Raw genomic sequence first — 19,806 nt, forward strand, 5'->3', positions numbered from 1 at the left:
TAGTTCGACCCTGGGCCTCAATGGGATATTTGCAGGGGAAGCATATGCGTCTCTGTCTTGCCATCATGCACAACAAAGTTCAGCGGTTAATAAGTGAGATACAACCTGCCTCTTAGAGGCAAAACAAACATGGCTCCCCTTGTCTTCCCCGACCTGGTTAAAGTTGCGCGTCATCTGGTCTCTTCCCGGCAATTCGTACCAAACCTGTGGAGCTCAAACAGTGGGAACGAGTCAGACAGGCGGAGCAGAGCCGGGGATTATATGGCCAATAAGGTTACGCGGCTCTTATAATTAGTGAGCATTTCTTGGCAGAGGAAGCGCCTCTGTTCCAGAATAGCTCGAATGTATGACAATATGTTGAGGTGCTTTGTTTTTCGGTCAGCAAACAAGAAAAAAAACTGGAGCATGCATACACGCACTGCTTAATAAGGCTTACTGCCTCCCTCTTTGGAGATAGGCTCTTAGTAGGAGCTGAGCCCCAGCCCAGCCCGTCCCAGGGCTTAACTCCTACCGGCGCTGCGGTCATCATGCCCCCCATACCAACCAGAATGCACGCACGTACGCTGATGGATGTCACACCTGGTGAAACAACGGAGTGGTATCCGGATATCGCGTGGCACCTTGATTGGCTTTCTACTCACCGCACGCAACCCTTGGAGACAGCCCCAGGGCGGCATGTCTTGTCACAAAGGGCTACTGTACTTACAAGCACCACCACCCCACGATTATCCCACTGCGGCGAGTCCCGAGTCTATACTGAAAGGGGACTAATGACTCGGGACTGTTGCATCAGAAATTCCGCCGATAGGTTCATCGCGAGTTTGATCTTTTTAGTGCGGAAAGGGAAGACTATCAAAAAACGGCACGGAACGGCACGATAGGACATGATCGCTCAGAGATGGATGGATGCACGGCATTCACAGTAAAATCCCGTAATCCTTCAATCCTCAATCCTGTATTCCAGCAATCCAAGAATCCCACGCAGTTAGCATTTGGACAGCTACTGTTTGTCCGATTTGAGGATAATTCCATGTCAAACATGTCTGCGTGATGGATTCAAGAAGATAGATGAGAGACTTGACAGCTACAAAAATGTGTTCTTGATCAACCACTATTATAATTCCAATTCTTCGGACCATCGGCATCATTGACCGCCACATCAACTAAAACATTCCAAGCCAAGCCATGATTCGCGACCTACAAGGCGTAGTCTCCTTACCTTTATGGGACATGCCCATGTCGCATATGAAAACCCATTGGCTACCCTACGCAATCAGAATCTCGAGATCTATCACACCACCGCCTTTACTAATCATCCTACTGCTAGCTGCATTATCTCCGGTGAGTTAAAAAACAACGAAATCAAGCCACTGCAACGGCGGCTAACCTGCAATAGGTAATTGGCTATGTCGTCTACTACGCCTTCTTCCATCCTCTCGCCAAGTACCCCGGTCCCTTCTGGGGAAAGTTTACAGGGCTCCGTGCAGCTTACCATGCCTGGATTGGGGATGTACATATCGACATGTGGAAATGTCATGAGAAATATGGTTCGTGTACCCAGCGTTCCATTTACCTCTGCAGGGAGAGACATGCTTACGTGCACCAGGTCCCTATGTTCGCTACTCACCAAATTACCTCCTTATGAACACGACTCAAGCATACAAAGGTTATTCCCTTCGCTTTCAATCTCAGAGGTTATAATCTGATGCTATATTTAGATGTCTACGGCCATAACAAGAACGTGCGCAAGAGCCTTGCTTATCTGGCCATGGTCCACAAAACTCCTAGCACCTTTACCCTGATGGATCGGCACGAGCATGCATGGAAAAAGCGGATCTTGAGCCAGAAGCTATCGGATTCAGCCATCCGATCCTTCGAGCCCAAGATCACAGGCATGATTGATCGCTTCTGCGAATATGTCTGCCCCGTGTCAGCGGGAAAAGAAAACACCGTGTCGAAACCCTTCAACATGTCAGAAATGTGTAAGCTCAACTCCAATTGGTCGCCCTTGTACTTACTGGTCCCCGCTGACAGCACATGTTGTGTTACACAGGCGATTATCTTTTCTTTGACCTTGTAACCTCCATTGTCTTTGGTGAGAACTTCGACTTGATCCGGAGTCCGTGGTACCGTCATATCCCGCCTGCGCTTGCTCGGTCGAATGAGCGTATAAGTGTCATTGTCCAGTGGCCTTATGTTGTTTGGCGTCGTATGGACAAGGTTCTCTTCCGTAACTCCGTGGCTGGACGGAAGGACTTCCTACGATTTGCTCACAACTTGGTCACTGAGAGAGTGCAGCGTGAGTCTGGGGATGATGTCTTGTCTGGCTTACTGGATGCTGCAGATCCAACTACAGGAAACAAACTGACCCAAGATGAAATTGTTGCTGAGAGTATTCTGATGCTCGTAGCTGGTAAGTGGACAATCACCAAGACCCATAGGCTTCTACTGACATGAGTACAGGCTCTGACACTTCATCAACCCTTTTGGCGTCTCTGTTCTTCTATCTTACTAGAAACCCCGACAAAAAGGATCGTCTGACCCGTGAAGTCCGCTCCAAATTTTCAACTCGAGAAGAGATCTGTCTCGGTCCAGCCCTCAACTCCTGTCGCTTCCTCTACGCGTGTATCATGGAATGCTTACGCCTAACGCCCCCAGTTGCAGCAGCACCGTTCCGTGAGGTCCTCAAGGGCGGCATGATCGTTGACGGTCACTACGTTCCTGAAGGCACCAACGTCGGAACCGGCATTTTCAGTCTCCAACATAACCAGGAGTACTTTCACAACCCTTTTGAGTTCATGCCTGAGAGATGGCTATCAGAGGGAAAGCATGCTGGTCCTCATAACCCAGACGCTCACGTTCCATTCTCCATCGGTCCTCGTGTCTGTCTTGGAAGGGCACTTGCTCATGCCGAGCTTAGTCTTGCTATGGCTATCATCTGCTGGAAGATGGACTTCAACGTGGTTGAAAGAATGAAGGATATTGGAGCCGGCAATGAGAATGCCGAGTATGGTAGACACAGGCCAGGAGAGTTTCAGTTGTATGATCATATTACCTGTGCACGAAATGGGCCAATGGTTGAGTTTAGAGAGAGGTCGTTCTGAAGCTATGGAGATAAATCAAACATGAATTTTCCGTATCAGCCGCGACCCCTGTATCACGATGATCTGAGGCCCTTGCTAGTTCAGTTGATAGTTCCGTCAGAACCCTAAAACCGTTGAGAATCTTAGTTAGGAATGCAAGTCATTGGATCAGAACTATAAACAAGGTTCCAGTCACTGCGGCTCCGCTATACACACTAATGAGGAGAGTTTGGGGGAATCTCAATATGCACTATCAAATCTACACCGACACCTCAACCTTGATCACTCCAGTGATTCCATGTGATGTTATCAACGTATTTTATTGGGCAAAATCAGTCAAATATAACTGGCGGCAATGCTCAGCCGGATCATCGGGCTCTTGGGCTTTAAACTAGCAAAAGTTGCAGGGATTGCATCTAAGGACCACCCGCGCGGCCGCTGTAATCCCAGTAGTTATCGCCCTGGGCCCTGCATGTACCGATGACGCAGTAGTAGCCGCCACCACGGTTAGAATCGTTTGGTGAATACATGACAAACGGATCTCCAGTCGAGTCCCAGCCTCCACCAACGGCACAAGAGTCTCTCTCCTTGTTCTGAACGGTATCTATTGGTCAATTAGTCGATGCTCTTCTTTTGTGGGGCCTGCATGCGAAAATCCTTGTATACTTACAGGCAGTATGAGCGGTGTTGTACCAGACGCAAACATCTTCGCCAGGGCCTCCGGTACAGGTGTAGGTGTTTCCAGTGTTCCAGCTCTCGGAGACTGAGAAACCTCCGCTGATCCAGCTCACAGGGGTGAGGGTAGCAGTCCATCCGATGGTGTACGAGATGGATTGGGAGTTGCCAACACTGCATGACTGGGCAGTTCCACAGTTTACAACTTCCTGCAAGTTGAGCCTCATCAGTGATAGTTCAAAGTATGGGGTTCCGACGGGGCTGTCTTACTGAAAGCTGCTTATGGAAATAATTCTGGTGGGGATCGCCTGAACCATGGCACGTCAGTAAATCAACTCACGGATTGCCATATTAAGAAGTTAGAACATACCATCGCCAACCAGGGAAGTCCTTGTCAAGACAGAGCAAGCCGGGGGATCATTGATAGGATTAGCCTCGCGCTTTGCTATGTCCGATGCCGAACTCTTGGAACTCAAGAACCGGAGAGCACCCTTGGCCTCATCCTTGTCATGGCAGTTGTCTTCGATCTTTGCCTTGTTGGGCTTCCATTTAAGTCTAGAACACTCGACAATGGTTGCTTCAGCGCTAAATTTCTTGGTGCAAATCGGGCCTCCCGAGTACTTTGCCTTGGAGTGGACGAGGTACTTGTTAGCGCCGACAGTAAAGTTCCCAAAGCCGTTCTCATCGACATCTGTAAAGTCAATACTGCTGGGGGCGTCAGAGATGAAACTCGAGCAGCTTTGGGCCAACAGGGTTGAGCCGTCGTATACGCTAAGTGCGGTTTGGCTGGATGCTTTGGCGTGTTGCCATACAATCTTTACATCTGCACTTACAGCGGTTGCTGCTAGTGCCAATGCAATGGGAAGAGAACGCATGGTGATAGAGTTTCAAGGGTAGTCTAAAGATTGAAGGAAGTGATTCTGAGGCTTGATGATATTCTCTCTTGGCAGAGGACAATTCTCTCTTTATATACCCGGCTTCTGTAAGATCTTGTCGGAGCTGAGCACTATATCTAGCAGGATCAGCACATTCTATCTCATTTCCTTGATGCTGAACATTGACCATCATTGCAGTAATCCTTCTCGTCGTTTAGATAACCAAGGCTGAGCGATCCAGCGATCCCATCATCAACGTTGTGACGATAGTGGAGAGCCGGATGTACAAGCCACCAAAGGGTCCAGCCTAACTACAACAGCCTTGGCAGGTCAACTGCCGATCGGGCTTTTGTAGCTCCGCGCTAGATCCTCCAGCTTCACGATGTTACCGCGTTATTCGGCTGCCTAGACTTGTCCTTCCCAATTAAGGCAATTTACTCGATGACGTTGGGGGCGATCTTGGATCGTCAGATGTTAGTGAGCCCATAAATGGAAAAGACGGCGTGGCACAGGCACTCAGCCTTGTGAAGGTCCTGTACGCTAAGTGACCCGTGCACGATCCTTTGGTGGGACACGGCCCGGCTACACGGCATATTTAGTGCGTCCATGGAAATCGAACAAATGAGATGTTGTGCTAGACGAGATCATGAGTGATGACGAAGACTACGGAGTACGGAGAGGCCGTAAAGGATTTTGCGAAATAGTAGTATCGATACGACTGTGCATGACTTGCGTTGCTATGCAAGGAATCAATATAGGTTGTATACTCATCTATTAAAGTTTCCACGTGTGACAGCTGACGTTTGGATGGAACGTTGGGGTTATTTCCCTTATCTGATAGTATTTCCACCGACTCCCGAGGCAGCGTATCGGCTCCAACAGCGCCGTCGTAGTGGAGCTGCCAGTGGATATACGTTTACAGCGCATCAATCTCTTCGGACCCTTCGGGTCCGAATGTCTGTTCCGTGTCTGGGTGGTTTAAACTTTAATATCCCGAAAATACTTGGCACGACTGGGGATGTATTGATCTAAACCGAAACAGCAGGTGATACAGATCGTGTCGACATGGTTATGGACGAAGGATGAGACCTACATTTGGAATACTGGTGCCTGTTGCTTCATGTCGCGAAGGAGCCAATCATATGTCGAGCAGCGCGTGAGTTGTCAACATGGTAATGATCCACGGGTTATGCATGAACACCAAACCAACCTTGGGTCAGGGCGCTAAGATCAAATTGAAGGATCAAGTTTAGAGTGATTAATGATGAAATGACTCGAAATCATGAAAGGTCGGACCTGGTTTCGTAAAGCTTGAGTCAGGTGAGACTTATGATGCCCTATCTGAATGGGAACTAATAGTTAATTACCCATGGCAGAAAAGCCTCACCACGCTCACATCCAAGGCTTCACTTTGGAGTTTAGTAGGTAAAATGAGATACGCCGTGGTAATGAAATAACTAGTAAAAGGAAGCATGCAATGTACCTAGAAAATCGACGAGACTTGATGTTGATGAATTATGCGGAAAAATCGTGAAGGAACTGACTACCCTGAATCTGCTCACTGTGAGAATCCGTCGACGTTTGTGGGTCCCTCCAAACTGCTTTCGAGTGGTCAGTGCTAAGAATACATTCATAAAGCCGCGCTATGTCCAAGCCAGCCACTGGGTAAGGGCTATGAGAGTTAAGCTAACCCAATGGAGAGCGGACTCCTACTTGAGTACCCACCTGTCAGACTGAATTCTATGAGTTACAAAACAACATATCTTCGTGATATCACTGAGATAGTAATGCGTGACATGCAAGTCGTAGCATAAGAAGTAATATACCATCTGTAGAGTTGTCGGTATTCAGGTCAGAAAATAGGGCTGACCAGTCATGGCGGATCCGCGAATCAGATCGCCAACCCCGCTGCCGGTCAAATGATTCACCGACAACTTTATGCCGCTGTCAGTACTCAACAGTCTTCTCCCAGCTTATAAACATCATGATAAACAGAAAGATTCCTCTAGCATCTTACCTCTTCACACGCCTTAGGCAGGCTGGCACGAGACGCGTGTATGGCGTCCCAGGCGACTTCACCCTCCGAGCTCTCGACCATCTCCCGCCTTCAGGGCTCAAGTTCGTCGGATGCTGCAATGAGCTGAATGCCGGATACGCAGCGGATGGATATGCTCGAGCTCAACGCCATCGCAAAGCATCTGGTGTTGGCGCTTTGATCACGACTTATGGCGTTGGAGAGCTAAGTGCGGCTAATGCCGTCGCTGGAAGCTATGCGGAGTATTTGCCCGTTGTTCACATCGTCGGAACGCCTTCGCGACGAGCAAGACAAGTCTCGTGCTCGTCTCTTGGCGGGAAGAAGCCGCATTTGCATATCCACCATACGATGGCCGACTCCAGAATTGGGGTATATCGCGAGATTGCGGAGAAATTTACTGTTGCGCAGCTTGATCTTGCTGAGACGACGCCGGAGGATGTACCAACTCAGATCGATAGAGTTTTGTCCCAGGCGCTACACTATAGCCGGCCGGTCTACATAGAGGTGCCGTCAGATGTTGTCGAGACTGGTATATCGTCAGAGAAGCTGAATGCCCCGATAGACCCGAATCCCGACACAGCTCGCAACCTTGACGCTGGTCAAATGGCACAGAACCTCCTGCAGAAGCTCTATTCAGCCAAGCGACCTCTTATCATAGTTGATCGAGCTGAAGGCGCAGAGACCATCAGACAAGAGATCAATGATTTCGTACAGAAATCCGGCATTCCTACAATATCTTTACCATCAGGTGCCAGTATGGTAGACAACTCGTTACCTAACTACTTCGGTGTTTATTCCGGGGCAATCGGTGCGGTTGATTTGACATCAGCGGTCAAGTCAGCAGACCTTGTCTTGGCCTTTGGATGTCAATTCTCTGATACACAAACACTCGGTTGGGCTGTGTTACCAGAACGACATGTTATGACCCTCATCAGCAGGAATCATATCGAGGACGAACCTGTTGATGTCCGAGAGGTTCTCAAAGGGATGGCTCAAACGGTTGATAGTACCAGACTGCCAGGACAGGATACGTCCTCATGGGGAGACTTTAGAAACCAACCGCAGTTCGAGGTCTATCCCAAGGCGTATATCATCCAAGATGAGTTCTACATCCACCTGAACAAACACCTACAGCCCAACGACACAGTCTTACTCGGTAATGCGACACCAATCATAGGAGGCCGCGATCTGGTTCTTCCACCATCTTCTCAGCTGATTGCCTCTGGAATGTGGTTCTCAATCGGTCACATGCTCCCAGCAGCTCTTGGAGTCTCGCAAGCAAAGGCAGTTATGAAATCAAAAGGTCGCACGATTCTTCTTGACGGAGATGGGAGCTTCCAAATGACAGCTCAAGAACTCAGTACTATCATCCACCAACGTGTCAACGTGATTATCTTCATCATCAACAACAGCGGGTATACATATGAGAGGTATATCCATGGAATGAGTGAGGCGTACAACGACGTGGCGCCTTGGAACTATAGTGCTGCTCCTCAGCTTTTCGGGGATGCACCAGAAGGGTATCCGATTCACTCTTGTAAAGTGAGGAATATGGAAGAATTGGATGAGGTTCTCAACTCTGAGGGCTTTGTAAAGGGCAAGGGCCTGACTCTTGTTGATGTTGAGATGGATATGTATGATATCTCGGAAAAGGCCAAGATTCTATTTGAGTTGGCTGGAAAGCAGCTGTGATAGAGCATTTAGAGACCCATTTGGTCGTATGCATTTGGAAAAAATGTTTGTCTGAGGCAACCCTCTTATACTTTGAACACAGAGATAATATCACTTCTCTAGAACTTTTAAATGAGTAGCTCGAGGTGAATGACGAATAACTAAATTCTTAAAATGCGCATTAAGTAGGAAGTCTAATATATACATGAAACTCTATATCTACCAATGAAGTCATAACTAGAAGCAAATCACGTCAATCCCCGATTTAATTCAGAAGCTCGCTGATATCTCGCTTCGAGTTTCTCTTGATACCGCACTTGTTCAAGCAAGCATCAATACCAAGTGCAATGTTCGCAGGAATATGCGCGCGGAAAGACTCAATATCCTTTCCATCAATAGTCTGCACACCGCCCAGAGTTGCCTTGACAACATCACCATTAAGGGCAAAGAAGTTCTGGGCGATCTGGTTCACACCAGGATCAGCGTTATCGAATGCAGCAACAAACACAGCATCTTCGCAATCAGGGTTGAATTCTTGATGAATAGCGCCCTGGGGAAAGACGGACATCTGGAAGGTATCCATGGTGTTGGCGATAGGCTTGGCACCATTCTCAACAACAAAATTTGTTACAAGACGACCCTTGACAATAATGTTGAGCTCCGTTGCTCGGTTGTGAACATGCGCTGTGTTCATCCCACAGGGCCCGAGGAAGGCGACTGTCATGGAGGCTCCGTTTCCGATGAGAGCGGGCATGGTCAGAGCAGTAGCTGACACAGACTTGCCACCTTTGCCAGAAGCCTCTCCGGCTCCGGTGCCAGCTTTGAAGTCAAAGACATAATCGCCAGGTTGGTTCAAAAGCTTGACGCGCTCAGCTTGAGTAGGGGCAGTGATGATCTTGGAGATGAGGTCTCGGTCACCACTTCGTGTGTTGATGGGCACGATGGGAGGCAGCATGTCATCGATACTGTCACCTCGAGGCTGATGAGGGGACGACTGAGCAGCCCGGGGAGCGGCGAGGGCAGAGCCAGCGAGAAGAAGGATTGATAAAAAGTGCATGTTGACGGATTTGAGTTGTGTTTAAAGATGTAGAGGAATGGAATAAAGATACTAAGTTCAGTAGGTCTCCTATGTTGTTGAGACAGAGTTAGAGAAGTGTTTGGTGATGGTATTTCCTATTCACGGTGCTATACTCGTCCTTATAAACATATTTCCTCATCTTCTGAGAATCCGAGATTTACTAATTAGCGACGGTGCGCGTATTCCGAGCAATCACTTGACCAGACGTCAGCAGTACTGCATTAGTTCAACTTGTCATCGGGTCGCCGATGATAAGGCTGGACACAGCCGCACTTAATTATAAAACTTCTAGGGTACTGACCAATTAAACATATTCGTTCAGGCTGACAGATTACTCAGCCTCCGCCGAAAGGATCTCTTTATATGGGCCTGAGGCTTTTTAAAATAGCAGCGAGCTCGCTTAAGGCTTGCTGGATAATTAACCTGCCCTAACTAGGCTAGAATGGCCAGCTTGCAATTTCTTATGCTTAGATATAAGGATTATGGTTGTTGTTAGGGCTCACAGTCAGCTTACTCCGGACGAAACTAGATGTAAAATGATTGGCCATCTGAGGAGGCGGTGTCGGTCAGGTATCGACTGCGGCTGACAGGATCATATTGCATGTCAATTTTACGAAAGTTCTTTTCATCATGAATCCCGCTTATCTAGATCACGATATAAGTAGATTCAGGCCCCGTGCAGATAAATCTATTTGAAGCAACCAAACCAATCTTACATCATTGACCCAGTATTCATCATGGACCTTAGTGCACCCTCTGGTTACGAGTCGTATTCCAACCGGCTCGACCCTCACGACGAAGTCGACAACGGATATGTTGAAAAGAGTCCTCGTCCAGTTTCTGATACACAGAGGCTTCTCAAGCAGCGCCATGCGCCGCGGAACAAGAGCGCGAGTATCTTTGATACCACCAGGCTGGCCCTGCGCGTCCTCATCCTTCTACTTGACCTCAGCATCCTGAGCCTGCTAGTCCATGGAGTCAGTGTCTGGAAAACAACGCACAACTCTGTGGACAGGAATGAGGACGGCTGGGTAAGAACGCGCTGGGCGTCGATTAAGATGCTCTCGACATGGTTAATGCTAGCAATCGCGGCATTTGCATCCTTTGTCCAGGTGGTAGCTCTAGCGACGCGCCTCAGCTTTGTAAGTTCAAGTCACACTTGATTAGAAGCCGGCCTAACAAGAGGATAGTTCCGCTCAATGCGCGACGGCTTAATACATACCAGCGCCGTCCTGGCCAGCTCTGGTGTTGTTATCGCAGGCTGGATCGCTGCAACTGTTTACTTTATCGTTGACAAGGAAGTGCTTCGAAACAACCACTGGGACCTTTGGTCTTGGTCATGCCGGAACAGCTCGCGACAGAGCTATATTCCCTGGGCGGGTCTATGCACAGAACTGGTAAGTTAAGCTTCTAATACACACGTTCTGTATATTAACTCTCGCCTTTATAGTCTTATACCTTTATTACAGGTCTAGTTGTTATAGTCCTAGAGATTGTTAGCTTGGTTCTTTTTATTATTCTAGCAAGAGGCATAAACATTTTAGGAAAGTATAATAGAGCTAGCTTAGGTTAGTTCTATAAGCGGCCATTCTTAATAACAGTAGCTATTATATGATTAGTCGTGGTGGTAAGGTCGGTCCATGACGCCTCGGCATTGTCGAGCAGTACATTAAACGCCGGGCAATATCATTAGGGGTAGGCATTCGATAGATTCTGAGTGCCATAGGACGACATAGGCGTAATAAGTATATCTTTGCAATATCTATAAGTTGTGCATGCCTTCGTTAATTTACATAATTACATAGTGATGTTATATTCTTCTTTTGACTAAATGGTTGTCTACTTGAAACATTCCATTATTCATAAGTCAGGTCTACCGTATTATTAATACAGGAGGCATATCACTTCCGCTTATCCTACATAAGATTCTCCAGATTTGAAATAATCCTTGACGAGTAACCATTCACATCTTACCCTTAAGATGTTCTATCCGTCATCCAAGATGCCCCAACGATCCAATCAAGATTGTTATATCTCCTTGCAAATGATGCCGCTGATAGTTCCGTTGGGTACTTAGGTCTGGCCCTGGGCTTTAATCAGTTTTGTCTGAGGATGTACCTCGTACGCGCTTTCATCATCCTGCTCTACAGCCTGTTCGAACTCCGGTTTAACACCCCCTCCGCCCCTGTTGGCTTCCACCCTGTTTCATATCCACCTCTTGTCAACTTCTACTAACTCTGATAGACTGGGGCCCTGTCGGGATACTTCAAGTGGTAGCAGGGCTTCATCGAGCTGCTTGGAGGTCGATGTGCTCTCATCCCAGTCGGTACCAGCTATCATGATCGCGGTGTCGAGGTCGGTATGTAACGCCTCGGAAATGCCGAGGAACTGATCGAACGCGAGTACGATGTCTGTATTAACAAGCCTCTGGACCGGTTTCCAGGGCAAGGGCATAAGCTCGGTGTAATTCGACGATGAATATTCTCAATGATCGCCGCTTGGATATGCCTTCACCTTTCCTTCAGGGTAACCATGCAATTATCATCAATCTTGATTGGCCCATCGCGACACGTTTTCTTAATCCATGAGTCGCAAAAACGCTAACTAGTCCCTCGGCTCAACGGTCTTTTGCTGGTTGTCCGTGGACCGTTGCATTATCGTCGTAAACTTCTCTGTTTCCTTCGATATGGAGTCGTCGCTTTCGCTAAAGGCTTGGCGATAGTAGAATGCAAGGCCGTTTTATCCACGGGAGATTGACATTTAAGAGGGTCAAGAGCCGGATGCTGCGGAAGTGTCGCCAAGAAGGTTCAGTGCGTGGCCTCGCTTGAAGCCATGGGTTTGGACCCTTGAATCCAGGGTCTTGAATCGCTAGCGTTGAAGTTTAAACTACCTGGAAGTGCACCCTACATCCCGAGGTGATTGCCGAGTCACTTCAAGATCGGTGAAGAGTCAAAGTCACGGCCTGAGAGCTATGAGTCGATTAAGGCAGTCAGTTGATAAGTGGTGTGAAGCTACGTGTATATCGAACACATTCCACTGACTGTTGTATAAGGTATCTCATGACTCTAATCAGTACAACGATATCCCCGCCTCTCTCAATCACGGGCCTCGCAGTTGCATCCAACACTCTTCTTCAGACACAAACAATGTATTTTCCATATCAAGCCTTGTCCTTGCCAAAGTTGTCGGCAGCATCATTCGCCTCCATGATAGCCTGTCTTGCACCAGCCCAAGGTTTTCTCCCCCGACCAGTGTCAAACAATCTCAAAACATGAGCTGACAGAATACCCGTCATCAGCTTGTTGTACAATTCTCTATCCTTCCACCACAGCTTCCAGCATCTCCCGTTAGTCCAATTTCCCAGATGATCATAAAGACCTGTCCCAGCAACATCATTCAACCATTTGTCGAATTCCTTATGACCAATGACACCAGTGAACTTGACATCACCACCTTTGCTAAGCTTGACAATATTATCGATAAAGGCATCGGCGTCTTTGTTAATTTCTGCAGGAGACGGCATTGGATACTTGTCCCCCCAGAGCTGAGCCAAAGCCATGGTCATCAAGTCGTAGAGCTGCCAAGCGGGTCGCTTCGCCAGTGTTGTTCCGAGGAAAGCCAATTGGTGAGGACACTGGATTGACATGAAACCTCGGTATAAGCGAGCGACACGTCTATCAGCTGTGTAGTGAGGCTGAAGCTTGGCAAATGAGCTGGGCGATAGATCCACGTTGTAGGGGTCGTATTCTTTGGGGATGAATGAAGCCAAGTCCGGTGATAGGCCAGTGCAGAAGAGTATCAGATCAATGTCAGTGGCTTCACTGCCATCGACGAATTTGACTGACTTGGGACCATTGATCTCTGCAATGCCTGGAGCGCTTCGTAGTCTGCCTCATGTCAGTATGAGCATGTGGAACGATGAATGCTATAGACGAACCTTCCGCTCAAGAAATAACCAGCCAAGTCATCGCTGACAGTCGGTATCATGTGTTTCGGCCCAGGCATCTTTCGTCCATCTGTAAAAGCAGAGTGCGATGACAGGCCTGGAAAATTGTCTTGTTGGATCTTCTTCAATTCGCTAAAGAAGATGATGGACATTAGCCATGCGTTGACTTCTTGAAGAAAGAAGATCAATTGAAGGAGTCTGAATGAGAGCGTAAACTCCAAGACCTTGTTGTCCTTGGTGATGCGAGGTAAGATGAGAACCTTTTGTCGATGAGATACGATGAGTTTATTCGCGCCCGCCTTGTGAAAGCCAGAAATGGAATCTGCAGCAGTGCTTCCAAGACCAACGACGAGAACGTTCTTGCCCTTGTACTTGGCGGGATTCTTGAAAGCTTGAGAATGTAGTACTTCACCCTTGAAGCCTTCAATACCTTTGACGTTGGGGATTGAAGGCTTGCTGAAAGATCCGGTGGCGAGGATCAATCGTTCAAATGTGTCTTCCTGGATCCCAGCATCGGGTTTGCTGCTTGAGCGATATGAGAGACGCCACATCTTGGAGGTTTCATCGCGGAAGACACCGACGACTTCTGTGCCGAATTTGATGTGATGAATGAGCTTGAACTCTTTGGCGTATGATTGGAAATATTCTTCAATCTGTTCACCGGTTGGATACATGGGATATGCTGCAAAATGTCAGCAACAAATCAGTAAGTGAGTGATAAGAGGGCGGCTTACATTCTGGCATGGGAAAGTCGGTCATGACGCCCTGGAACTGTCAGTACTTCTGCCAAACTTCACTCTCAGAGAAACATACCGTGAGCTTTGATGTGTTGGTGATTGTCCCAGGCAATACGCAAGTCTGTGTAGGATCAGACGTGATATGCCATAAACCACCGACATATTCATTGCGTTCAAAAGTGGTCACATCAAAGCCCTCTTCGACAAAGTTCTTCGTCGCGATCAAGCCCAAGGGGCCAGCGCCCACGATCGCGACCCTCTTTCGTAAGCCATCTGAGCCAAGGTTCATCATTGTGCAGTTGCAAAAGGTGGCCTTCAATATCACTTGTAAAAAGAAATTGATCAATACGACCAAGAGGGGTTTCTTTAGACTGACATACAACATTACAATATTCTATATATACAAAAGCACTTCGGGGTGCGAATTAGCCAATTCGTCCGCACAGGGAGAACTCTCAGTGAGAAACCGCTGAGAATTGCGTTATGAGGCGCAAGAAAAGGCTTGGCTGCGTCAGCAAGCGCCTGGAAGTCACTTTTCTCAGGTCATTTTAGGGATCGGACACCAATTTGTCCGTTCTTTTGTTGGGAGCAGAGAATCCGCAAATCCTAATGATCCTACAGATTGGTCCCAAAATCCCGTAATCCCGCAATCCTAATCCTGTCATCCCTCAGCAAACTCCAGTCAACGTTGTATGTCGCGCAGACGTTAGATCGGCTGCATTTGCAGCAGGTATTGCCTGTAATCAGTGGATGAGCCACCGAGTCGCCTCTACCATAGCACTGTTGCCCCCATGCCATGGTAATCACAGTGCATCAGACCACTATAATGCCCACTGGAGAACACTGCACAGGGCCTATAGGGCTGTTATTCAGTTCAAATTCAGAGAAGACCAGCATTGAGCGTACCTAGTGAGGAATATTTACAGATTATGGACATCGTGTCTTCTACGATCTTAAGCGACATAATCGTACAGAATACGCGCAGTCTCACTGACATTCCCCTTCCTAAACGCAACGCGCGCCGTCCATCTTCCCTTCTGAACCCCCCAAACCTGCTCATTCTGCCATGGTTCAGCGCTACTAGGCCCCGCACTCTTGATGCTAATCCGAACAACCTTTGATGTCTTCCCATCATAACCCTCCCAGCCTTGTTTGAGAAACTCAACGACCTCTCCAATACTATTGGGCTCCTTCATCAATTCCTCCAGAGTGCACATCCAAATGCGACTCTTTGTCTTGCCAATCATGGGCTCGTCTTTCTCCTGCTCAATCTCATCCATCACGCGCACGTCAGTGTTGTCAGTCTGAAAGCCAACGGCTCGTAGAGGTGCAGCGCCAATGATGCCGAGGCCCATGACGGAAGATGTAAGCTTGAAGCGGTAGTGTGAGGATCCATCGCTTGGATCAGCGGGTTCCACGATGATGTGAATCTTGATCTTGGCTATGCTGATGACTTTGCGGATGGCATAAGGCACGCCTTGCTATACTCATTCAAACGGGAAGTAGTTAGTGATCTCAAGACTTGTACAAGATGTCAAGACAATGGGGGAGAAGATCTCGAATATAAATAGGCTTCTTACCAGGGCTTGGATTGGGTCTTGAGAATCGCTCTCTTGGTTGTTCTTTATTTTATTAGTATATAATTCTCCTCTGCGTGAAATAGAATAGTCATAAACACGAACCTGCATAAACACAGCATCGAAGTTTGGCAGAGCCAAGTCCTTTGGTACCGTCATGGCGTTGTCTGTTACAGCGTGATGTGTAGGTTCTTGAGATTGACGTTCCACGCTAAATACTTGATGTATTTTATATCGAGCAGGATCGATCCCGAGACGTGGTTTGCTCCGAGCCTTTTACAATGTACTTCGAAGCTCGGGGAGATTATACCCCGATTAGCATGTTGACTTACGGCTTATCTTTAGCTCACCAAAGTGTCTCGAGAAGGTAAAATGATTAGTTGCCAGCATCTCAATTGTATATATCTATCTGGTTTGAGTGATAACTACAGGTTGTATTCAATGCTATTATCCAGATGAGAGTCTGAAAAGCTTGCCAATCTAGCACCTCGTAAACCAGTTGTTGAAGCCTGTGCAAACCAATAACGTAGTGACTATTCGATCTTCATGCGATCAACTGCGCCAAATCCTCTGACTGGAGTACATCCCGCCTTGGTAGCCAACACGTTGACATAACCACTGAACTGCGATGGAAACCCGGTATCTTCATCGGCCTCGATAACCTGATCAGGCCTAGGGCTCGTAACGAGGAGTTCCATATCCTCCCACTGGATGGTCCACTCCTGCGGATACTCCAGCCCTGTATCTGGTGATATCCAGACGTTGGTAGTCGACGCCGTCAGGTTTATAGGAACCACAGAGTCTCGACCGTTCAGCGAACTTCTGACCGTAGCAAACATCTTTGGGCCGTCCACACGGTCCTCCCACTTCCATGCACACATAATCGAGATATCCAGCCATTCTGATTCTTCGAAATGTAACATAATCCAATCGAAGGAGTCTTGAAGTGAGCCGAATTGCCTATCATACCATGCGAAGGACTTTTCGGGGACAATGTCAACCTTTTTGCCATTGACTTTGAACGAGCCTTCAGTGCGTCCTCTTGGAACTGACCACTCCCAGCCAAGTCCCCCTCCGACTTGGTAAGACCCGAGAGCTGCGTTGAGCAAGATTGGAGACGTGAAATAGAAGTCAAAGTCAAACTCGACATTCTCCACGGAACTATAAGTGCGAAGACCATGTAACGGGTTCTTATCAATCGTTTCCATCCCATGATCCTCAAAGTTGGCCCGGAAATCACCATCACTAGTCCAAAAAGTAGTGTTTTCCGGAGCGATTCGATCATATTTGTGGAAGATCGTGGGATCGGTCAGATCAAGCACTGATGCCCGGTACACTGGCTTAGAGCCCTCGATATCGGAAGCGTAACTCATCAAGTGAGAGGCGATGTAGTAATCGTGGCCATTGGAGCCATGGATAAATGCGTTGATCCAGAACGAGCCATCGATTTGAGTCCATCCTTTGTGTTGAGAGTCGGAGATGTTGAAGTTTAGAGGGTACCAGTCGATCTGGAGAATGTTAGTGAAGCGTCTGATGGGAGGATCGAAAAGTACTCACTGCGCTATTGAAGGTGAGGTTTGCATTATCAGGAGGTAGGAGGGGGCGAACAGGAGGTGTGACGCCTGAGAGAACAGCCGCTGGCGAGATTGCTAAAAGGAATAGGCTGGTCCTCATTGTGAAATGAATCGTGGTTGAGTTGGTGTAAAAATGCGTGTGCTTGGGTTAAGGCTATAATATCTTCTGTTATAGGAGAGACATATACCCTTTTATATATTTTATCGTAAACTCGGCAATCTAAGATAATGAGATCGAGATGCAGACTCAACTTATCCGTTGATCGAGATCTTCAACCCAAAATCGACGCTTATTCAACTTCTTATAAGAGATTGTAATAATTACAAAGGTGGGCCAAACAATTACAACTGTGAACATGCATCTCAATCTAAGATATGCTTAATATTTAAGTTCTTGATCTCAGGTTTAGGCTCGGGATGAGGCGCGTGAACGTGACATAATCTTGTTGCAGGTGCGCTGTCAGCTAGCCCAGCGCAGCGTATTTCTAGATGTAGTTAACACATGCAGCGCCAAGCATTTATTCTTGCAGATATTTATAAGCTTGGATCTCATATCAGTCTTACAAACCTTCAGTCACAATAAGATCACATAGCGTTAGTCCCTTAAACAGGTTATAGCGATTATAATTATCACCCTCACAAAGACTATATCTTAAACTACACAGCACGCAATATCACTTAGTGTAATTGCTCCTAGCTAGAAGTTTCTATATGCTCTTTGCTTGTATCAACTATTCCAAAGTCTCGCGTCAACATCAGATGTAAAGCCGGTGGAGGTTTCAGTCCCAACGACAGTCGTACTGCTGGACCATCCATCACCGGCACAAGTCGATGCTGTGCCTGCACTATGCATCAATAATTCTAGTCCACTATCATTCTCGCTCCCCATCGCCATCTCAGCCAACGAGGCCTGTTTGACAATAAACGATATCTCCGAAAAGTCGAGTTGAGCCTCTGACGTGATCGCAATAAAGTCTTTTTCTGAACCTACAAGTCCATTCGACGTAATCCAGCTCTTCATCCCAGCAACAGCTAGTGTGCCTTCTGTGTTTAGAAGTTGCCGTGTGTCTTCGTATATGTTCTTTGTTGCTATCAAGACCTCGGTCGTAGTGACATGAACTATGTCATCAATCACATCGCTGCAAATGCGGGTGACTTTTGGGCAGATCTTTCTCGATAGCAGGTGCTCTTCCAGTTTCGACTGTCCTTTGTAGTGTATCAGCCGGGAGATGTCTGCTGAATCATGGAGTTGCACTCCGATGACCTTAATTTGGGGAGCGATGCGTTTGATATATATGCCTAGGCCCGCTATCAAAGTTCCGCAAGTAATCGGGCAGAAGATCGCTTGGACTTGAGAGGGAATCGTCTGCTGTATTATCTCTTGTCCGATAGTCCCGTGACCTGCGATGACATATTCATCTCCAGGTTGAGGAATGGCAATCAGGTCATGAAGTGATTGCAGCCGCAAGGACTCCTCCTTCGCGGCATCGGCACTCAGTCCGTGCAACTTCACCGTACTCCCGAGACGTGTTAGTTCCTTGATCTTGGTTTTTGCAGTATGCTCTGGCAAAGTGATTATCGATGGCGTTCGAAACTCCTTTGCCGCGTATGACACAGCTAGGGCATCAGCTATGAGATTTTAGATACGGGCTTGCGTACTCTGGGACTTAACTTACACGCAGAAGATGTTATCACGCCTTTCCACCTCTGTTCCTTATCTAAGTTGGCCATTCTGTTATATATCCCCCTCAGCCTGTAGGAATATCCAGGTTGTGTATCTTCTCGTTTGAACATGGCATTGCATCCAAGTTCTTCACTGAGTCCATGTGCTTTTGTCAAAGGAGTAGGGCTGGCCACCTCATGTACCCTTGCTGTCAGGATAAGCTGCAAATACTGTGCCAAATCAGCTTCAGTTGTGGCCAAGAATTTGATAACTGTCGATATCATACATCGGTCAAGTCTCGTGAGTGGTTACAGATCGCTGAAGTGGGAGACAGGTCCACAAGGCTTGATTGCCAACTGTTGATATCATCGTGTTTTGGCGTGCGGCTCAGCGAACCGTGCTTTTCTAAAGACAAGAGATAGGGGGTCGACCTTTGAAACATTTCATCGAAGACAAATAGCTACAGCCCGGGATAATATGGCGCTGTCGTGCTCGAGTTCTTAGTCGTGAAGTCGAGTATATAGTCCTGTACAATGGGCTCCGGCGTAATGAAAGTGCACTTTGGCGTGGATTTAAGCTACAAGATAAGGACTGCTGGGTACTAACGGGACTTATGGACAGTTCAAGATGGAGTGGGTTGCTTCTCAGCATCCTATCAGATCTTGTATCTTAGCACGCAGCATTGCCCTTCTATCTACCACATTAAAGATCTTATTACTACACAAGATCGATCCAATAATTATTCAGGGTATAATTAAACATAGAATACTTACTCATAAACCCACGGGGGGCGGTCTTGGATCGGGGATCCTTAAATGGGGTGCAGGATCCGATGGGGTAACTTTGCCCCGACGATCAGGCTGACTGCATAGCTTTGGCAGATCATCCCACA

General features: G+C 47.5%; 10 protein-coding genes across 10 annotated transcripts; 3 read left to right on the plus strand and 7 right to left on the minus strand.

Moving 5' to 3' along the window:
- Positions 1–1,611: 1,611 nt before the first annotated feature.
- FOBCDRAFT_234723 (cytochrome P450) lies at positions 1,612–3,110 on the plus strand. The gene is made up of 4 exons (XM_031194098.3): positions 1,612–1,666; positions 1,719–1,982; positions 2,054–2,413; positions 2,464–3,110. Exons 1-4 carry the CDS (start codon positions 1,642–1,644, stop codon positions 3,102–3,104), a joined length of 1,290 nt encoding a protein of 429 aa, XP_031030719.3. The 5' UTR covers positions 1,612–1,641; the 3' UTR covers positions 3,105–3,110.
- Positions 3,111–3,320: 210 nt separating this feature from the next.
- FOBCDRAFT_234725 (uncharacterized protein) lies at positions 3,321–4,655 on the minus strand. Its single transcript, XM_031194099.3, has 4 exons — positions 4,129–4,655; positions 4,029–4,066; positions 3,754–3,967; positions 3,321–3,687 (listed from the first exon to the last, which is right to left on the minus strand). Exons 1-4 carry the CDS (start codon positions 4,631–4,633, stop codon positions 3,500–3,502), a joined length of 945 nt encoding a protein of 314 aa, XP_031030720.2. The 5' UTR covers positions 4,634–4,655; the 3' UTR covers positions 3,321–3,499.
- Positions 4,656–6,573: 1,918 nt separating this feature from the next.
- On the plus strand, positions 6,574–8,452 carry FOBCDRAFT_234727 (thiamine diphosphate-binding protein). The gene has a single exon (XM_031194100.3). It carries the CDS (start codon positions 6,618–6,620, stop codon positions 8,358–8,360), a length of 1,743 nt encoding a protein of 580 aa, XP_031030721.2. The 5' UTR covers positions 6,574–6,617; the 3' UTR covers positions 8,361–8,452.
- Positions 8,453–8,482: 30 nt separating this feature from the next.
- FOBCDRAFT_325109 (RmlC-like cupin domain-containing protein) lies at positions 8,483–9,506 on the minus strand. Its single transcript, XM_031194101.3, has one exon. It carries the CDS (start codon positions 9,394–9,396, stop codon positions 8,605–8,607), a length of 792 nt encoding a protein of 263 aa, XP_031030722.2. The 5' UTR covers positions 9,397–9,506; the 3' UTR covers positions 8,483–8,604.
- A 648-nt stretch (positions 9,507–10,154) lies between these two features.
- On the plus strand, positions 10,155–10,892 carry FOBCDRAFT_209692 (uncharacterized protein; the record flags this gene model as incomplete). Its single annotated transcript, XM_031194102.2, has 3 exons — positions 10,155–10,559; positions 10,608–10,814; positions 10,887–10,892. 3 exons carry the CDS (start codon positions 10,155–10,157, stop codon positions 10,890–10,892), a joined length of 618 nt encoding a protein of 205 aa, XP_031030723.2.
- Positions 10,893–11,490: 598 nt separating this feature from the next.
- FOBCDRAFT_209693 (uncharacterized protein) lies at positions 11,491–11,871 on the minus strand (the record flags this gene model as incomplete). The annotated part of the gene is made up of 2 exons (XM_059609278.1): positions 11,491–11,617; positions 11,654–11,871. 2 exons carry the CDS (start codon positions 11,869–11,871, stop codon positions 11,491–11,493), a joined length of 345 nt encoding a protein of 114 aa, XP_059468236.1.
- Positions 11,872–12,577: 706 nt separating this feature from the next.
- FOBCDRAFT_282683 (flavin-binding monooxygenase-like-domain-containing protein) lies at positions 12,578–14,392 on the minus strand (the record flags this gene model as incomplete). Its single annotated transcript, XM_031194104.3, has 4 exons — positions 12,578–13,304; positions 13,355–14,045; positions 14,098–14,128; positions 14,177–14,392. The coding sequence occupies 4 exons, from the start codon at positions 14,390–14,392 to the stop codon at positions 12,578–12,580; spliced, it is 1,665 nt and encodes a 554-aa protein (XP_031030725.3).
- Positions 14,393–15,053: 661 nt separating this feature from the next.
- Positions 15,054–15,836, minus strand: FOBCDRAFT_282684 (uncharacterized protein; the record flags this gene model as incomplete). The annotated part of the gene is made up of 3 exons (XM_031194105.3): positions 15,054–15,581; positions 15,681–15,722; positions 15,783–15,836. 3 exons carry the CDS (start codon positions 15,834–15,836, stop codon positions 15,054–15,056), a joined length of 624 nt encoding a protein of 207 aa, XP_031030726.3.
- Positions 15,837–16,210: 374 nt separating this feature from the next.
- FOBCDRAFT_209696 (uncharacterized protein) lies at positions 16,211–17,351 on the minus strand (the record flags this gene model as incomplete). Its single annotated transcript, XM_059609279.1, has 2 exons — positions 16,211–17,185; positions 17,235–17,351. 2 exons carry the CDS (start codon positions 17,349–17,351, stop codon positions 16,211–16,213), a joined length of 1,092 nt encoding a protein of 363 aa, XP_059468237.1.
- A 627-nt stretch (positions 17,352–17,978) lies between these two features.
- FOBCDRAFT_282686 (tryptophan synthase beta subunit-like PLP-dependent enzyme) lies at positions 17,979–18,982 on the minus strand (the record flags this gene model as incomplete). Its single annotated transcript, XM_054707915.2, has 2 exons — positions 17,979–18,880; positions 18,928–18,982. The coding sequence occupies 2 exons, from the start codon at positions 18,980–18,982 to the stop codon at positions 17,979–17,981; spliced, it is 957 nt and encodes a 318-aa protein (XP_054563890.2).
- Positions 18,983–19,806: the final 824 nt, after the last annotated feature.

This window comes from Fusarium oxysporum, chromosome XII, assembly GCF_013085055.1.
Source record: "Fusarium oxysporum Fo47 chromosome XII, complete sequence".
Classification (NCBI taxonomy): domain Eukaryota; kingdom Fungi; phylum Ascomycota; class Sordariomycetes; order Hypocreales; family Nectriaceae; genus Fusarium; species Fusarium oxysporum.